This window comes from Myotis daubentonii, chromosome 7, assembly GCF_963259705.1.
Source record: "Myotis daubentonii chromosome 7, mMyoDau2.1, whole genome shotgun sequence".
Classification (NCBI taxonomy): Eukaryota; Metazoa; Chordata; class Mammalia; order Chiroptera; family Vespertilionidae; genus Myotis; species Myotis daubentonii.
This window is the reverse complement of record NC_081846.1, coordinates 44,185,706-44,206,178: the sequence shown is the minus strand read 5'-3', so window position 1 is coordinate 44,206,178 and position 20,473 is coordinate 44,185,706. Positions and strand designations below refer to the sequence as shown.

General features: G+C 45.8%; 1 protein-coding gene and 1 pseudogene across 1 annotated transcript in view; one reads left to right on the top strand and one right to left on the bottom strand.

Annotated features, from left to right (window-relative positions):
* Positions 1 to 6,094: 6,094 nt before the first annotated feature.
* Positions 6,095 to 20,473, bottom strand: part of ATF2 (activating transcription factor 2) — a 106,441-nt gene continuing 92,062 nt past the window's right edge. Inside the window, exon 14 of the mRNA XM_059704021.1 lies at positions 6,095 to 6,201. Coding sequence (XP_059560004.1) covers positions 6,110 to 6,201 — 92 coding nt within the window. The 3' untranslated portion in view covers positions 6,095 to 6,109. The remainder of the gene's footprint in view (positions 6,202 to 20,473) is intronic.
* LOC132238761 (lysosomal-associated transmembrane protein 4B-like) lies at positions 12,025 to 12,920 on the top strand (annotated as a pseudogene).

The window sequence follows — 20,473 nt, the reverse complement described above, 5'->3', positions numbered from 1 at the left end:
AAACTTATGAACAAAAACAGATCCAGAGACAGAGAAGCATAGATCAGACCGTCAAACCTCAGAGGGAAGGTAGGGGAGGGTGGGGGTAAGGGGGAGAGATCAACCAAAGGACCTGTATGCATGCATATAAGCATAACCAATGGTCACAGACAGCAGGGGGGGTGAGGGCATGAGGGGAAGGGAAATGAGGGGATAAGGACACATATGTAATACCTTAATAAAGATAAATAAATAAATAAATAAATAATTGAGTTTAGGGTTGATGCTCCAATTTGAATCCAGTTTAGAAATTAAACATTTATTCACTTGACAAAATATTTATTGGTGATGACAATGTGCCAGGAGCTAAGCTACACAAAGAGATAAAATCCAATTAATAAAGCAAACAACATGTCTATTATGAACTCAATATTTTTGCAAAGTGTTTTGATAAAAATCTTTTATATGTGTTTTGTGCAGGCCCAAGGAAAGAAACATTAGATAATTGGGGTGGGGTTAAATTTTTAAAATTCTTGGAGAGGGTTAACCTGCAGCTCTTGCCCTCAGATCTCTTTGGATAACACTGTCTGGTGGGAGCCAGCTGGCCACGCAGTAGAGAGAGGAAGAGGAGAAGGGAAAGGGGTCCTTAGAAGCTGCCTCTCATTGGACAAGCCGTGCCCCCAGAATGCCCAGACACGGCTCGCCCAGGACTGACAAGGGGTCCAAAGATAATAGGTTCTTCAGCAGATGAGTGCCAGATTTTAAAATTCCAATCTGAGACAGAATAAACAGCTTCCTATTGAGTGTCTATTGTGTCCACGAGCGACTTCATCAATACTCCTCGTTCTCTGAGCTTGGGTTGGCCTGACTCCTAGGCTTCAAAGACGTTGTGAGGGCCTAACACCTCTTGAGCAGTGAGGGAAGCGGGCTGTCTTAGGTATGTCTTCCTGTGCTCCCGTGTTTCCGCTGAGGAACAATGCCAATTAGAGAAAGATGGCCTCCAGGGACAGGGTGAAATCAAGTGCCAGTTCTAACAAAAAGAAGAAAACACCCAGAATGAGAAAGGCCCTCACATCCGGTCTGCTCCGCTCGGCCCTGCCCTTTCGGTCTTCACGGCCCTGCCTCTGGGTTCTCTGCCCTTTCCAGCCCCTGGGCGCATCAAGCTTGTCCCTTCAACTGAAGCCGTCTCCCTTGGGTCCAAAAAGCACCCCTCCCCACGGTGATGGGAAACATAAGGCTTTCTATCACTCAACAGACATTCTTATCCCACTACTTCATGGAAAGAAATAGCTAATTCATTTCTCCATTTCCCTTTGTTACAATGTAATCTCCTTCAGGGAAAAACGGGTGTTGGCTTGTCTTACTGTAATCAGGGTCAGCCCAGGCATTGCTTCCAGTAAGGAGTCAGGCTCCACAGCGTCCGCATTCTGCAGCTCCTCCTCTCTCCAGACATCCAGGCCCTCAGACTCCGCCCTGCTCTTTCCTCCTGCAAGCTGGGGGCTCAGAGTTTCATTTCATTGAAAATACTGAATGCCAGTTCTTCTTTAGGACCTGCTTTTAGTTTTCAAGCCTGTACAGTCTGTGACAGTATAGGAATAGGCTGATACAGATGCTTGATTAAAACAAAACAAAAAATATATAATGATAGAGTAAATATATATTTAGTTGGCCAAGACATAGAGACAACCAAAGTGTCCTTCAATGGAGGATTGGATAAAGTTGTGGTACATAAATTCATGCACAGGGGATGGATGGTGTCCCTCAGCCTGGCCTGCACCCTCTCACAATCCGGGACCGCTGGCTCCTAACTGCTCACCTGCCTGCCTGCCTAATGACCCCTAACTGCCTCTGCCTGCCTGCCTGATCCCCCTAACTGCTCTCCCCTGCTAGCCTGATCACTCCTAACTGCCTCTGCCTCAGCCCCTCCACCATGGCTTTGTCCGGAAGGACGTCTGGAAGGTCATCTGGAAGATGTCCGGTCTAATTAGCATATTACCCTTTTATTAGTATAGATGATTTTGCTCAGCTGAGGTCCCAAAACAATCATTTAAAATGCAATTCTACATGAAACCACCCCACCCAGAAGTAACCCATTCTTTTAACTACCAGATAACTGTGTTTCAAACTCAAATATGAGTCTAAATACATTTTACGTTTTATTATAATTGAATATATGTGCAAATATATAAAATATATGTTTGTGAATATATACACTGTGAATAACACACACACACACATTCTACCTTTCTATATACCGGATCCTTAGCTCAGTACGAGTAGGGTTCTATTGTGTTTTTCTTTATATTTTCCAGCATGAAGATACTCAGCAAATGCAAGTTGAATATGTTAATGTAAAATAAAAGCTGATACATTGATTTCCAGTAGGCTGCTATGTGCTGGACCTCCCAGTGGGGAGCATGCTGGGATATTGGTAACAGCCTGGCCACTGCTTACACTGCCTTGCTCCAGCGCCTATATCACAGCAAAGCAAATGGAAGGTGTGTTTAAGGTTTGTACTTAGAGCAGAGTGCCTGATAGAGGACTCCAGATGTAGAGAGGTTAATTATAACTGCTTTTCCACGTTTCCTTTGTTTGCAGTTCAGTGAAATAAGCTTTGCAAAGTCAAGCCACATTTTTTTCACACCCCTTTCAAGAAAATAATATTTTATATAAACAGTTTTTCTATACCCGATAGCTAGTGGCGCTTTATGTGCATACAGCCAGACATGTGCCTGCTTTTCCCTTTTAAAAACTGTTTTCAGTTAGAAAAATGTTATTTTTTACATATTTTTCTACATATAACAATTACAAAAATATGTATGAAAAAAAGAGAAACCGTTGTTAATTTTCACTACCAAAAAAAAAAAAATGACCACGATTCACATTTGAGATTTTTCTCTCTGTCTCTGTAGATGCGGCACATGCAAGCATGGATGTGCCCTTTTCCTTCTCTGCCCCCTCAAATCCAAATGGTTACAACATGGCTTTGCCCCTAGCACAGCCGTGGGGTAGGGGCATGAAAGCACACTGACCCACGCTGGGCCATTCAGTTGCCCTGTCTCTGAGGATGAAACCATCATGTTTGAGTTAGGGGCTGCTGGAAATAATCTCTGACCACATGGAATAAGAGACAAAAACAGTCTAGAGTGAAAGAGTTGCAGAGAAAAAAAGAGAGAGGACGAGAGAGCCCTGACAGCATCCAAGTGTCTGGTTCCAGTTACTCTAAGGCGTGGAAAGATGCAGACTTTAAGTTCTGTAGATAGAGTAGATGCTTGGTGTGCTGCCCAGATTGTCCCCATCAGAGGTGCGGCACCTGTTCCCCCTGATGCTGGGACGTCTGCTGTTGATGGATCATAACAGCACTTCCCCAGGATTTGTCCGTGGACTAAAGGAGGGTCACACACCCTCTCCGTGAGCAGCCTACATCCAATGCTTGGTTGGTATGTGGGTACAAAGGCTTTAGTATGGGACAGTCCATGGCATTGCCTGTGGCACTGATTACAACTGCAACCAGTTCCACCTTGCCCTCTGCGCAGTCCTCCTTTCCTCGCCCCCTTACTAAACTTCCCACTAAACTTTCTGCATGCAAATCTGTCCCCATGTTTTCTGGGGAGCCTGACTTAAGACAGAGGGTGTGGCAGAGATGTCTAGATGTCCCACATGGTGCCTCTCCCTTTCTTCCTTTGTAACATGGCTGATGATGTATCCTTGTAATCAATCACTCCACCATTATTACTTAAGCTAGCACAAGGGGCTTCTTGTGTTGTGCAACCAAAAGGATTCTAAATAACATATCATTTTCTTATGATAAATCTCTAGAAGTAAAACTGTTACATAAGAGATGCACATTTTTAAGACTCTTGATCCCTATTGCCACATCATCCTTCAGAAACATTGCACCAACTTACATTCTCATCAATAGTGTATGAAAGTAACCATTTCCCAGACTCCGCACAACACTAATGTTATCCTTTTTAAAATTCATTCACTCAACAAACGTTTATCGAGTGCCCGTTGTGCGCCGGGCTAGGTACTAAATAAGGGCTGTGGATAAATCCCTGCCCTCATGGAGCTAAAATTCTACGTGTGAAGAGACAATTAACAAAATAAGTAAGTTGCATTGTGGACCAGGAGGTGGTGAGTGCTACAGAGACATATAAAAGGGGCTGGGGAGGGAGGCAGGCAGTGCAGGGGGAGAGCGCATCCATTTAAGCACAGTGAGAGGGTAACTTTTCAGCCGAGACTTAAAGGATATAAGGAACAAGGCATGATAATATTTGGGGGAAGAGCATTTTTGGCAGAGGGAACAGCAAGTTCTGGAGGCTGGACCACACCTGGTGTGCTCAACGACCACCAGGCTGGAGGCTGGAGTGCAGAGGGCAAAGGGGGGCGGCGGGGGGGGGGGGGGAAGAGATGCAGCTGGTGAGGTAATGGGGGTTGCTGTGTGGTCCTGGGGATCGTGGCTTTCTCTAGACCAGATGAACAGCCATTAGAGGTACTGGAAAGGAAGAGTGGCACGTTCTGATGTGTTCAAAGGGCGTCCTCTGGTGGCTCTGTTAAGAAGAGACTATAGTAAATGCAAAATTGGAAGTGGCAAACAGGTGGGAGTCTGCCTATCTGCTAGACAGCGATTTTCAACCCAGTGCCGTAAGAATTTTGAGAATATGCAATATTCAGTCAAGGGCACTGACCTCTTTCCCCTTAGATTGTCAAATAAAAGATTGACAACAGTCAACACAACTATAGCCGTTGGTGTAAACAAATCAAAATTATCGCCCCTTTTTTTTTTCAAATCAGCAAAAAATATATTTTTTGTTGTGTTGCAGAATTTTAGTAATTAGTTTGTGTGCCGTGAGAGAAAAAAGGTTGAAAATCACTGTGCTAGACCAAAAGCGTATTTCATTTTGGTTTCTTTTGCACTTGAACATTTTATATATAAATTGGTCGTTTGTATTTCTCCTATTAGGAACGGCCTATTTTAAGACCTTTGCTGATGTTTCTATTATCATATTTACCTTTTGTTCTGAATTTTCAGTGATATTAAGAATGTAGCTCTTTGTCTGTCATATAAATGTAGTTCTCTGTCCCCAATTGTTCTTTTAATTTAATCCTGCTTATCATTTTTTTCAGTAGAGAAATTTTTAATTTTTATGAGGATATATATATATATATATATATATATATATATATATATATATATTTTCCTTTATGGATTCTGCTTGTGATATAATACTTGGAAAGTATTTTTCCAAGATTATTGCTTCAGTCTAGGATTTCTTATTTGCATACATAGAAGCTGGCTTCACTAAAGGGGAATTTATTATAATACTTGTGATTTAAACTGGAACCTAGAGGTAGGATATTTAACTAGGTCACTTGAGATTCTGAAATCAGGAACCAAAGCTTTACCTGGAACCAAAGCATCGCTCCCATTTCTCTCAGCTTACCTGCTCTCTCCTCTCTGCTTCTCTAAGCATCTGCCTCATTCTTCTCTGATAAATTGTTTATCCACACTGCGGCCACCCCAGTTCCAACACCACTGGCAAGTGGACTAGCAGCTCTGTGCCCCAGTTTTGACTCATGGAAAAGAGAAGTTAATTTACACATCTAGTAGCTAGGCCTACCTCTCCGACCCCTCCCCCCAAAAATAAAAAATAAAAACGAATAAGCTGTGTCCAGGGAGTGTTAGAGACACAAGCTCTGGGGGGCTCCTCTTGAGCAGGGAATGGTGGAGAAAGAGCAGCTCTTAAAGGGAACAGAGGGCATGCATTGAACATACACCATAAAAGAAGTATAATCCATATCCGTCTATATTTTATTCTAGCACTTTTATGGTTTTAAGTGCTCTGTACATCTGAAATTCATTTTTGTGTCAGGTATACCATAGAACTATCACTTTGTTTTATTCCATATTTTATTGCAAAAATTGTTCCCAAATTTGAAGGAAAAAGTTGAGCTTGTACCAAAATTGCTATTGAAATGAACCAGATGTCTTACATCTTAGATTGCTTCAAGGACTTGGATGACTATTGCTGTTTAAATAATGTTTATCTGATTGTTGGAAATTCCCCTTGGTTATACGTTTTGTTGTTGTTTCTTACCCATGACAAAAACGGGCCACAGGAGGGAATCAGCCAGACATGATCACTGTCCCTGATGGTTCATTGACACGAGGATGGGAGCCGCCACCAGGCCACCGTGTTCCAGGAATTCTGTCCAGACCTTTGGTGGAGAAACAGCTGAATTCAGAAAGGCACTAGCAGTCCAGTGCCCGCCACATCCTTCCCATCCCTTTTTCCTGTGGGAGAGGGTATCTCTAGATTAGATAAATCACAGAGATGACAGAAGAAGCAGAAACCAGTCCAACAAACAAAAAACCAGACAAGATTGCTGTTAGAATTTATTTTGAGGGGGCTTGTCTTTGCCAAATAAGATGATTTTTAAATTAATTAATTATATCGTGATTTTTTAAAAAACCAGCCAAATAACTGTAGGCAAATTACTTCTTTGATTCTCAATTTCCCCCCCCCCCCCCCACTTACTACATGTCCCTGTTGAACTCAGTGATTTTGAATGTTCCTACAAAGATAAACATTCTGATGTAGTCATTTACCAGTTTCCTGTGAAGGGATGCGTTGGGTGTATGAAACCATGAACTAACTAAATGCTGCATTCCCCCAAGGCATTCCACCTCCACTAGAGCCAACACCTTCAAAGACTAACTTACCAAAGACACACTAAGAAATTAGCACACATTTATCGCTTCTCGGCGTTTTGGCTAAGATCAAGTGTAGAAATTAGCACACATTTCATAATTTCCCCAATAGTGATGGCGTGGAGAGGAGGAAGATCACCTCTCCCCCAAGCCTATAGTGGAGACTGCAGAGAACGTTTTATTTATTAAAAAAATATTTTTTATTTTATTTCAGAGAGGGAGGGAGAGGGGGAGAGAGAGAGAGAGAGAGAGAGAGAGAGAAACATCAATGATGAGAGAGAATCATGGATCGGCTGCCTCCCGCACGCTCCACACTGGGGATCAAGCCCACAACCCAGGCATGTGCCCTTGACTGGAATCGAACCATGACCTTTGGGTTCACAGGTTGACACTTAACCACAGAGCCACGCCAGCTAGGCTGCACAGAACATTTTAAACAGATTTTCTGAAGTATAATTGACATATGACAAATTATGCATATTTAAAATGTGCACTTTGATATAATTAGACCTCTGAGTACCCATGAAACCATCACCACACTCAAAGTAGTAAACCTATCCATCATCCCCCGAGTTTTATTATTCTCCTTTGTAGTTCCTTCCTCTAGCTAGCTGCTCCCCAGGAAGACCATGGACTTCCTTCTGTCACTATGGGTTTCCTTTCTGCCACTGTAGATTAGTGGTCGTTTTAAAGAATTTTACAGAAATGGAGTCGTGGCCTGGGTAGCCTCTTTGGACTGGCTTCTTCCATGCAGCAGCGTTATTTTAGATTCACCCATGCCGTTGGGTGCATCAGAGTTCGCGCCTTTTTATTGTGGCATTTCACCTGTGTCCGGTTTGGGGCTGTTCTGAACAAAGTTCTATACACATTCACGTACAAGTCTTGACACGCATGCTTCCGTTCCTCGTGGGTAAATACTTAGGAGTAAAATGATTGGGTCAGATGATCAATGCATTTTTAAAGTTTTAAGAAGTGTTTGTTAAGTGGTTGTGAATTTCACATCCTCGCCAACAGTGCAGGAGACCTGTCCCTCCATGTGCTTGTCCACACTTGCTATGGTCAGTCTTCTTCACTTCAGCCATTCTAACAGGTGTGCAGAGGCATCTCAACATCTTGAGCAAAGAGACATGATGGGGCTGGGGGGAAGGTTGGTGCTCATTCATGCTAGGGAAGGCACCTGCCAGTTCATCTCATGCTCCTTGGATCCCTCAAACTAGTGACCCTGGTTCTTTAGTGGATTTTATGATCTTACAAGCGACCTGTGCCTTCCAATGCGTTTCCTTTACCTTTGAGGTAGCCAGAATAGGCCTCTGCGCCTGTAACCAAGACTTCCATCTGCTGTTCAGTGGCTCTTGTTGACCCCGGCCTGGCAGGCTGTCCCTCATCTTCCACTGGTAACAAATCCCACCCACCCCCTAACCACAGCATCTTTGCCTCTGATCCTATTGCCTTGAAACCAAGATGGATTCCTCTTATACTTTGGTTATATGAGCCAATAAATCCCCCTTCTGACTTCATCTAGTTTAGCCAGACTTCTGTCACTTATGATTGAAATTACTCTGCACCAAACTTTCCCCTTGCTCAAATAATTGGACCTAAGATGATTTAACCGAAGTTCAGGTAAGACAGACCCTGAGCTGACCACAAGTTCATTTTGAGCTGGTAGAATGACAAGACTATGATAAAACACTCAAAGATTAGACTGTGTTCAGGGGCTCAGGGGAAGGACTTGCTCTCTACCCACGAGGGCTGTCTGGTGATGGAGAGGGCTGCCTTGCAAAGCTGCAAGTCCCTGACCCCCAGAGATGCTAGGCGAACATAGTTTGGGGGCACATGAACAAAAAATCCTAACTGTGGGAGGGATGGATCATACAGGACCGCTTTGTTTCATTCCACATCCTAAAATGATGTGACTATTTTTCGGAAATTTTGTTTAGATATAAAGAGGTTAACCAAACACTAGTAGACCAATGAATTGCAACTTTTGATAAGTAGAAGCAGCTGCTACAGTGTTTGCCTTTTGCCCTAAAGGCCCAGTGGGAGAGGGAAGAGCCAGGGCTGCCTCCCAGGGCAGATTGTTCGCAGCTGGTCCTGTCTGCGGGCCTGTGCCCATGCTGTTAGTGCCGAGTCAACCTTCACTATTGCGCAGACGCACACCACAGCCTTGGAAGGACCCGGAGAAGCACTGGCCCTGCCCTGGTGTGATGCTGAGATGAGGTTAGCCGTGAACTCATCTAATTGCTGTGTTTCATTTCCGTCGCTTCCCTCTCAGTCCTGGAGGCACAGAAGACAGAGCGAACAGCGCACATCCTATCTGCGAGTGCATTTCTTTCTAAAGAAAGAGTTGCCAGAACATTTGCTTACAGAACCACTGCTGGCTGGCAGAGCCCACACGAAATAAACACAAAGGAATGGAAATGAGTCAGGGGGACCAGAATTACTGTTTACTCCACAGCGAAAGTGGTTTAACTTTTCTTTAGAACAGAAAGAACCCACACCCTTTCTCTTGTTTCCAAACACTACTCCACCAACATGCTGCTTTTGAAAAAGAATATATATATTTTACACAAAGTATGTATATTCTTCATATATATGTATGTGTACACATAAACACACACACATACACACACACATATATATATATACCGATAGTATATTGAAAGACTATTATTTAAAAATCTATTTCTTGTACATTGTAGATTCAAATTGCAGTGAAAAACAGCCCATGGACATTTTAATATATGTGTGTCTGTAGGAAGAAAAGTAAATATCTTGTAATACAGAAATTCTTAATTAATTACAACTGTTTATCCAAATAGAGGCAGCAAGAGAGGTCAGTCAGTGAATCATTTAAACCTCTTCAACCTCTATTGTTGTTTTCCCTGGCAATTTTTTGTTTTGTTTTGGAGTTTGCTTTCTCTAATCATAAAAGCAATATAAAATAGTTGTAAAATAATCTGGAATATATGGAAAGTTATGAAAAACTTCCTAGGTTCAGAAAATGAATATAAAAACAAAAATGCATATTCTAGGTGGTTAATTTTACATTTATTAAACGTGCTTTATCTGTTGTTACTCACAACACTTCTGACACCAAATGTGTTGGCTTTTTCCCACACCCATCGATTCTCCCACTTCCCAACCGGGTAATCTACAAGTCAATGCTGACCCTCACTACCCGGAGCTAGCGCAGGCCCCAGAAGACTGCCCAGTCAGAAGCCCTGGGTTGTCACCTGTACTTCTGACCAACCAAACGGCTATCAATCAGGAGTTCCCATAACTCCCTCCTCAGATTCCAGGTTGGGTAGAATGGCTCACAGAACTCAGGAAAGCACTCCAGCACCTTCACGTGTTCATCAACTTGGAAGCTCTGTCAGCACCGTGGCATAGAGGTGTTTATGGAGGTATAATTATGTAAACATGGTTGATGAAATCATTGGCCATTTGGTGATTAAGCTCAATCTTCAGCCCCTCTCCCAGCAATGTAACCCTTAACCAGTCAACCTGAAATTACCTGGTCAGCACTAGTGAGATAATCCCCAATAAAACCTCTCCCATTCCCCAGAGGTCGGTTACCTAAGCCTGAACCAATCCACTCTTTGCTAATAACCCTCCTTTTCCTGTCCCCTCTCAGCCTGTAGAAACCTTCCCTCTTCTGTAGCTCTTGGGAACGCCTTTCTATCTGCTAGATGGGATGCTGCCCGATTCATGAATCATTGAATAAAGCCACATTGATCTTTAAATGTACTCAGTTGAAATTTTAACACTGGTTAATCTCCTTTTGAGAATCTCAAAGCAATTTACCAATACCCCTCTCTGTCAAAATAGGAGTCTTCCAGTGTTTGAAAGCATACAGATTCTTTCTAGCTCTGAGTAGTGAGTACCAATTGATTCACTCGTAGTCTCAGAGAGCCAACGTACTGATCCAATCTGTTCATAACTTTGTTGACCCTTTGATGGAAACAGACTGACCAAAGGGTTCTGGGTCAGACAACAGAAAGCCAGAATTTAAAGACCATCAGCCAAGTACCTGGCTATTTCATACAAATTACAATTGTTCTGCTAATGGGCTTTTCTTCTTTATATACACCTTGTGTGTGTGTGTGGGGGGGGGCGAGTAAAGTGGATACACACGCAAACACACACACACACACACACACACACACACGTCCCCGGGTAGAGGGGGTGGAGCTCTAAGTGTGGTCCTGAAGAGAAGAATCAAATCATCTGGGACAGCGGTTCTCAATCTGTGGGTCACGACCCCTTTGGCGGTCGAACGACCCTTTCACAGGGGTCGCCTAAGACCATCCTGCATATCAGATATTTACATTACGATTCATAACAGTAGCAACATTACGGTTATGAAATAGCAACGAAAATAATTTTATGGTTGGGTCACAACACGAGGAACTGTATCTAAAGGGCCAGAAGGTTGAGAACCACTGATCTGGGAACTTGTTAGAAATGCAAATCCTTGGCCCAGTAATGTGGGGTTTTTTGTTTGTTTGTTTTTGTAGTTTTTGGTTTTTCTTTTTAAAGAATTCAGTATTTCTTTTTCTGTTTTTTGGTATTTAATTAATTTTCCTCATCGGAGGACATTTTTCCATTGATTTTTAGAGCGTGGAAGAGAGAGGGAAAGACCGAGAGAAATATCAATGTGAGAGAAACACATGGATTGGTTGCCTCCTGCAGGAGCCCTTACCAGGGCTCGGGCCAGGGAGGAGTCTCCAACCGAGGCACATGCCTTTGACTGGAATTGAACCTGGGACCCTTTGGTCTGCAGGCTGATGCCCTATCCACTGAACCAAAACAGCTGGGGCAGCAATGTGTTTTAACAAGACCTCCAGGTGATTCTGATGATTCAAACGTTTGAGAACCACTGTCTTAGATGCCCCCCACACGCATCCTGGGGAATTGACTCTCAACTCTAATCACATGTATATCTGGATCTGGGTGGCATTTCCACAGGTACATAAACCTAGAAAAAGTCTTCAAGCTCTGCCCTTGACTTGTGCATCCTACTGAATTTAATTAAACCTAGGTTATTTTATATATTTTTAATCACAGCCAATTTGTATTTCTAAGAAAGCCGGTTGGGGCTGGGCTTGCTAGCCTCTAGGAATGAAGGTGTTGAGACCCAGGGAGCTTGGCCACAGTAGCATCGTTCTCTAACCAGTGAGCTCCAACCTGCCCCCTGGGCCGTTACACAGTCTGACAGGCAGGAAGCCTGTCTGCAGCAACTGCAAAGGGATTTATGGACATCGTCTAGCCGTGACTTAGTCCCCAAGCCACAGCCTCAACTTGTGCTACACCAGCCTGGCTATGTCTCCATGACCCGAAGGCACAGGGAGCCCGAAGGTGACCGGTGCCAGCAGGTGGGAGGCGGTACTGGTCCCTCAAGCTGGAGCAGAGATAGCACTCAGCTGATCGGGGCTGTACTTACAAGCCTTGCGCAAGAGGAAAGCAGGCGACGAGAACAGACCTGCTGGGCCGGACCGAGCTGGAGAGGCCGAGGAGCAGCAGCCCCGCGGCGGCCAGAGCGACGCGCCGAGGGTCCCGCAAACTTGAGCGGCGCTTGCGCCTCTGCGGGAGCGAAGAAGATGGTCGAGGTTCTACTCCAACAGCTGCCGCCTGTGCTGCCACGTGCGCCCGGGCACCATCCTGCTCGGAGTCTCGTACCTGATCAGCAATGCCGGGTGCTGTTGATTCGGTTGAGCGCCCTGGCGGACCCCGATCAGCTCACTTTCCAAGTTGGGAACTGGGAGGTGACTTTGAGTTGGTGGGTGATGCCCACATGCGCAGTGCTATCGCAGTTTCTCCTCTCATGATCCTGATACGTGCAATGGCTGCTTACAGAACACACAAGCGACGTGCTGCCTGGATCGTCCCATTCTTCTGTTACCAGATCTTTGATTTTGCTCTGAGCGCCTTGGTTGGCATCACTGTGCCTGTTTATCCAAACTCCATTCAGGAGTATATAGGACAGCTGCCTCCTAATTTTCCCTGCAGAGAGGATGCCATGCCAGAGAATTCTACCTGTTTGGTCCTTATTGTTCTTCTGTATATCAGCATTGTCTTGGCTTTCAAGGGTTACTTGATTAGCTGCGTTTGGATCTGCTACCCATACCTCAACGGCAGGAACAACTCCCACATCCTGGTGTATGTTACCAGCAATGGTAACACCAGGGGTGCGGTGCTGTTACCCCCTACGATGATGCCACTGTGACCCGCGACCCCTTATGTATCTGCCTGAGCCTGACTGTGGGCAGAGCTGAGCAGAGCTTGGCTTTGCAGACATCACAGCATTAGTTCTTTCATTTCTCTTCCGAGATGCCCTCTCTGAGTTATTTGTTGCTGAAATGTTGCAACTTAAATTTTGTGTTAAGTTGAAACCCTCTCTAGTTTTAAACATATGCTTTAGCTAGAGCACTGTGATAGGTTAACTTCCCTGGGCTCCCTGGGCGCTGAAACTCCCCCGCAGTCTGGGTGGACCTTGAGGCAGAGAAGTCTGGTTTTGTACCCCTAGGCCCCCAAGTTGGGGGATTAGTCACATTTTTTCCTCTCTGTTCCCTTTTTCTCTTTCAAAAGTATCAAATAAAATCAAAATGAAAAAGAAAGAAAAGAAAGAACAGACCTGCTGAGGAAACCTCTTCTGCTGACAGGATCCTCGGAGGAGCCTGAGAAAAGGGGAGGAAGGACACCCAGGGCCAAGAAGGGCCCCCGCAGGGCCACGGCCTCAGGCAGGCGTCTGCCCTCTGTTCTGGCCACCAGGCTGAAGTGCCTCAGAACCACAGACATTCTCTGCCTCAGCCCTGAGGTGCCTCATATGTCTTTTTTTAAAAAAAATATATTTTTTATTGATTTCAGAGAGGAAGAGAGAAGGAGAGAGAGAAACATCAATGAGAATCGAACCTGCAACCGGGGCATGTGCCCTTGACAGGAATGGAACCCAGGACCCTTCAGTCCGCAGGCCAACCCTCTATCCACTGAGCCAAACTGTGGATAGAAATGAAAAGGCTGTCATCCTGTTTCCAGTCTCCCATCGCGACGCACAAGAACAGCCTCCCTGATGGACCACCCCTCCCCGCTCTCACCTGGAGGAGCCACACTAGCCTTTGCACCTGCGCCCACTTTAGCTAATCCCGCGCAGCTGGGAATCCGAGCCTCGCCCCGGGAAGGCTCCGGGAGAGGGGAGTGGGAGGAAACCTGCACCTGCCCGTGGACCCCGCGTCCACACTCCGCCTGCGAGGGCGCTCAGCGCGGGTAGTTCCCCGGGCCAGCCCCCAGTCTCAGAGTTCAGAGCTGCTTCAGCGTCCTGGCCTCTTATGTCAACCGTGACTTTCGTTCAAGTACGGTTCCCCTGCTATCCAAAGCAGAGTGCTTCCCATGAAAACTTTTGAATTAGGCGTAAAGCGAAGACGCAATTACCATTAATTTATATGAAAATAATGTAGAGTCTTCCCAGCCCTCCTAAAAAACCTACCAAATTGTATCAAATAACACTAACATGCAGTAAATACAGTGCCACTCCTGCTGCTGCGGTGCAAACAAATGCTGAATGCAATCTTTGCCTGTTTTGTAAAAGTGAAAATCCTCTCTGTTTCTCTGTTAATGAAAACAGGTACTAAATGGTGGTCTTTAGCAAAAAAGTGGTGTGACATGAACTTTCAAAAAGCAGGGGATAGCTGGACTCCCTACAAGGCATTTTGCAGTGCGCCCTTGCCCAGTGGAAATGGAAACACATTTAAAATCATTCCTACCTACGTCCATGAAGTCTTCCTGCATTTCCCAGGCCACTTCAGGCTGGAAGGCAGGCCTCGGCGTTGTGGGTTCCATCTCCTACCCGGTGTTTCTGATGCTGTGATTGCACTGGTTTAGCCAAGGTCAGGGGTGGGGGTTGCTGTTAGTTCCTCTGGGTACCCAGCATCAGAATGTTACTTCTACACTAGAGGCCCAATGCACAAAATTCGTGCAAGAGTAGGCCTTCCTTCCCCCGGCTGCCGGCACTGGCTTCCCTCTGGCTCCAGCTTTGTCCGGAAGGACATCCGGAATGACGTTCAGAAGAATGTCCAGTCTAATTAGCATATTACCCTTTTATTATTATAGATTAGGAGAGTCTTCCATTGCATAAGTCTTGGTGGGGAACGATCTCCCACTACAGCACCTGAAGCAGACAGGTACGCCCTCTCACCATTCCCTGGGAGTTAGTTAGCATGGGCAGCTGCGCCACTCAGATGCTGCCACCTGCAGCTTTAACTCCTGAGCAACAATGCAAAGATAGGGGCCCTTGAGAAAGCGTTCCCTGGGCCAACAGTGCAGCAAGTGCCCAGGGGTAACAGAACTAGTGGCAGCTTCCCATTGACCTGCGGTGGGCTGCCGATCTGGTTGTGCACGAGCCGGCTTTCCTGTGATTACTGCACACCTTCTGCTTGTCTGCTGAGAGCCAGCACTCGGCTCATTTTTGGTAGCTCTCAGGTTTCTTGGTTACAAATACATGTAGAAGCTCAGCAAGTTGGACACCAAGGAAGAAAGCAGGAAGCACAAAGTTCTGGAGGATGCGTGGCACGAGGGGTTTTTCCATGACCTGGCAGTTCCATGCCTGGACTCTTCCCTCCCCTCTCCTAAGTCCCTCGCTCCTAAGCACAGTCTCTGCTAAGTTTCCAAGTGTTTGTTTGGCACGACGTCCCATCTTTCAGCAGATTTGCCACCTCCACCTGCTTCTTCCCAGTTGACATTTTGGCTCAGAGGGAACTTCAAATTACATAACAGCAACGAGGAAGCTGTCATCCTGTTTTGCTGGCATCCCCTGAGGTCGTGTCCCCCTGGTGAGCTAGAGCCCCCGGGCCTTCGACCACTGCACACGGGCTTCTGCCGCTGTGTTGGTGAGTCTTGCCTCAGGTTCTCTGGAACACCATGGTCTAAAACACCAACTCTTCCAGGCTGCCAAGTTTCTCAGCACTTCCATGCCCCTCCTTTGGAGTGCAGGAGCTCTTAGCTACATGTCCTGCCCCGTTCTGGAGATCCTGGGCCCCTGTGAAGCTGCCCTGGGGCCACTCATCTAAACAGCTGTCCTGTCCAGGCTAAGCCGCCTCCTGGGGTCCTGTTGCGCTAGCGCCATTCCAAACACAAGGCATCTCCAGGAGGCTAGCGGCATTCTTTGCCAGGTGCTGGAGAGCAGCAACAACCTCATTTGCTTTGAATTTCTCCCAACCTATCTGCTGGTCGTCGTCACTCCCTGGCATCATAAAGTTGACCTCAAAGTGGGGGTCAAGGAACAGGCCCTCATGTGTTGAGTACTCATCTCCCCAAAGCCTTCTAAGTTCCTCCCCAAACCAGGATGCAGGGCCTGCCTGTACTCACATTTTGCATTTTTTCTTCTCCATGGTTCTTGATACACTTTGTGATCATTGTCCAAGCTTACCTCTCAGTGCTAGGAGGCATAGCAAGAATCCTTTTCATGTTAAAGTGCTTAGTTCTGACAGTAGAGATCCAGGCCTCTCATTACTATTTTTGTACCACGGGCTTTAAAATACCTGTTTTGAAAGTCAAAATTGAGCTACAACCTCTTTTTTTCTAAACTATCTCAATTGTTTCTCTGTAGGTCATGCACCTAGAAAACTATTCCTGCTTGATGGTTAGAGTGAGAGGGAGGGTAAAGAAATAGAAGTTGTATAATTTACTATGAAAACATTACCCCATTACAGAATCCTAGTTCTGTTACTTTCTAATTGTGTGCCCTTGAGAAAATTATCTGCTCAGAGCCTCAGTGTTTTAATTCACAAAACATAAGAAATAAATATAACCTGATTCGTGCATTTGTTGGAAAGATTGAATGAGATAATACATTTAAAGTGCTCAGTGTAATATGTAGCATGTAGTTCTTACTGTTGCAGACACATAGTTGCACCTCATTAGGGAGGCCTCCATTAGAAAGGAGTATTCAATGATATTTGGTGCAACAGGATTTTATTTGTCTAGCTTTTAACAGTTATAGCCAAGAAAACAGACAAACAAAACACACACACACACACACACACACACACACACACAAACCCCACCTATGTAAGCCCTTGTATATGTTAATATTAAATTAATGTTAAACTAATAATTACCTGCTAAAATAAACTGATAGTGTTTCCATTTCAAATTTTCTATAAGAAACTTACATGTTCTCTTCACTTTTAAAATACTACCACTAGGTGGTGTTTTGTTCAATTAATTAGAAAGTAACAAAAAAAAAAAAAAAAAAAAGAAAGTAACATTTCTTTTGACTCCTATCTCAGAAGGAAATGTACTGAAAAGTAAACATTACCACCTGCATTTCAGTCTTAATATTTACTTTCCTACTAATTCCAATTTTCTAGACCCGCTATGGTAAAAACGAAAAGTTTGCTTTTCTCAAGTGTTATGCACACTGTTCGTTTTTCTCTCAATGAAGCGGAGATGACTAGGTCTTTCTTTTCTCCCCTGGGAAGGACCTGGGCACGGAGTACGCAGGAGGCAAGCCCTGATACAGGAGAGAAGTATAAGTTGTTGCCTGTGTGAGAAATCACTTTTATTTACAATTCTTGCACCTTTCTTTTAAAATAAAAAATTCATGTTTAAAAAGTCAAATTCCCCTTCAAACTAAAGATACTAGACTTTTAAATTCCTTATTTAACAGTGCCTACTGCTCCTATTCTAGACATACGGAGTCTTCTTTAGTAAATTTATTACTAAAATCACTTTGTTTAAAACCCAAATTATGGATTACTTATGAAAGTACTCCCAGCTTGAGAACATTAGTTAAGTAAAATAACTTTTTTTTTTTTCTCATTAGAAATAGTATCCACTCAAAGCCGTCCTTTCCCTCTATGTTCAACCGGGATTCGAACTCTAATTCTGCTACTTCCCGGCTCTATTACCTGGGCAAGCCTCCATCTTCTCTGGGGTCGCTGTGGGCTGGCTCAGTTCTCAGCGGCTGTCCCCGGTCTGTCAGGCAGCCCCTCCGCGCAGCTCTCCCTCCGAGCTTCCCACCTACCCACTCCTTGCCCGTAGAACTAGCTGCAGTGACAACACTTGCACATCCTCTATGCCCTGTCCACCCCTTCGTATACAGTCCCTTTATCAAGCTCTCCTACGTTGACTAACCATTTAAGGGCACCACCTTTTTGCTGGGGGTCCCTGTAATCCAGGGTTCCCCTCCCTGAGGATCAGGCCCGACGGGAAGATTAAATGAGATAATACATGAGAAGCCCTCCCCCTCCCCCTCTAAGGATCCCGAACACATTCACTTTTGTGAGGCTCTGGGACCTTGCTGAAGAGTGGGCGTGACACGACAGGGACCCCATCGCATTCCACCCAGACTTCACAGCCATCTTTACTGTCTCCCCAAACCTCCCGAATGAACCCCCATTATCTGTCGTCTCCTGTCATCCCGTGCTCCTCAGCGCCCACTGCCTCTGCTCTGAGCGCCCATGACGGCTGGGTCTCTCTCCCCCGCCCCTTCCCAATCCCATGGGGCAGATCATCGCCTCTGTGGCCCCGGGGGAAACAGGCCCAGCAAAGCCCCGCAGTGCCCAGTGCTCTGCACCCGTGCGCTGGCTCCTACCTACCCGCCCCGCAGTGAGACCCCAGGACCCCAGGCTCCCACAGCGCATCCCGGAGGGGCGCTGCCTGGGAGCAGTGGGCAGAAAACAAGCCAGACGTGGGAACCCAGCGTTTCCCCAGGACTGCACGCGAGGAGCCACCTGCTTGGTGGACGTGGGCCTTTCCCTCCGGTGGTTCCAATAGCCCCTTTACACAGTTTCAGAGCTCCTCTAAATCAACAATTAAATACCCCAGCCCCACCAAACGAGCGAAGAACAAAACCTGGCTGTGGAAGGAGCCCCTGCCCGGGCTGTGGGCCCCTAGCCTGGGGCGCCTTCCTCTGGCGCAGGAGGTGGGCTGGTGGGGGGTGCCGGGCCCAGAGCCTCTTTGGCCAGAGTGACAGGGACTGCAGACTCAGCGCAGGCAGCGCAGCCACCGCCACGGCAGCCACGCCTGGCTTCGGAGCCGCAGGAGGAGCTGGGGAGGTGTGGGGGCGAGGCCGGGTGGCCACCTCCGCCTGCCCTGCGGGTGCTGCACTCTCCCTGCCCCGCCCCGCCCCGCCCCGGAGCGAAAGCTGAAACCAGGTGGGAACATTTAAGTAGGCTTTTCTGATGGTTTAGGGATCATGGAAAATATAACCTACAGGAGAAGGGAAAAAAAGCTCAAAGCAGCAACACAGTAGCGACAGTATCCACTTCTACACAGGCCCTGCCTCACGCTCAGCCCGCTGAGCCGGGAGTCGCTCACCTCCAGCGTCCCCAGGCCCAGCCGCCCATTTCCTGGGACACCTCTCTCCCCCTCCCAAAGCTTGGTCCCCGTGGGCGGAGCTCTTCCCAGCGGGACTACTCACCCCTTCATGGGAAAACCCATGCTCCTAGGGCGTGGTTCTCAACCTCCGCTGCACATTAGAATCACCTGGGAATCTTTTTAAAATCCTGATTTCTGGGCCTCCTCCTCCGGAAATTCTGTTTCTTTGTTATGGGGTGGGGCCACAACATTAGTAACAAAGAAACAGAATTTCCGGAGGATGAGGCCCAGATATCAGGATTTTAAAAAGATTCCCAGGTGATTCTAAGGTGCAGCCGAGGTTGAGAACCACTGCGCTATAGTTAAAGGGGTAAGGGCCCTGTGATTACAGATGCACTTCTCAGGTTCTGGCTAGTCTGTCTCATAGAAGAATCGTTTTAACATCACACTGAATTGAAATTGGGTTGTATAACAAGCTAAGTTCAATTCCAAGAATTAAAATATTTTGTGACCCAGCTTATGCATGGCATGCTCTCTTACAATACATTTTGGTGAGGTGTTGTTCGGAATGAGAAGGTTTATTTATATTTTTGATAGATTTCCCCATCTAAATTTAAATAGTTTTTGTCTCATTTAATACTGCATCCTTTGAGCGCTAGTTTGCCCAATATCCATATTGTCTGACCTCTAATTTTATTAGTTTGCATTTCCCAGCATATCTTCTTTCATTTCTTTATTTTCAACTTTTCTTCTTCTGTTACACGTCTCAAATAGAGTTAAAGGTTGATTGCTTTGTCACCCAACTATATGTTTATGCTCTACTGTTGTTTCCCTCAATTTCATGATTTCCACTATATTAATTTTTTTCCTTTCTTCCTGCCCCGAAGTAGCAACGAAAATAATTTTATGGTTGGGTCACAACATGAGGAACTGTATTTAAAGGGCCAGAAGATTGAGAACCACTGCTTAAAGTTTCAACAAGCCCAATGAAGCCTCTTTCTTTTCATTATGTGCCTCAGTGTTTTCAGGGACCCAGGTCTTTTTAATCTTATTGCTCCGCCATCTGTAAGGTGTTGACCTCACCTGTGTGACCCCGTGGCTCACCTCTAGCTGGACATTGCAGCCCAAGGAAAGAGAAGAGGGGACGGATGGATGACCCAGGAGTTGCACGTGTGATTTCCATTCATCCAATGAGCTGGGCCACCATCACCTCGCCGCCCGGGGAGGAGGGAGGCTGGGAAAGCCGTTGTGTAGTTATTGAGCTGTCATTGCTCAGATGCATTCCCACCCTTCTAAATGCTGGTTTTTGGCGCTGGGGTTGTGGCTCTGCAAACTACATTTCTCCTTCGTCAGCTGACTTCGTGGTAAGTTTCAAGAAGAGGCAGTGGAAGGACACTGGAAGGTAGGAGAAAGGAATTGCTTCTTTCTTATTTGCTTTCATGTCACACCCAAGAATGGTCCTGC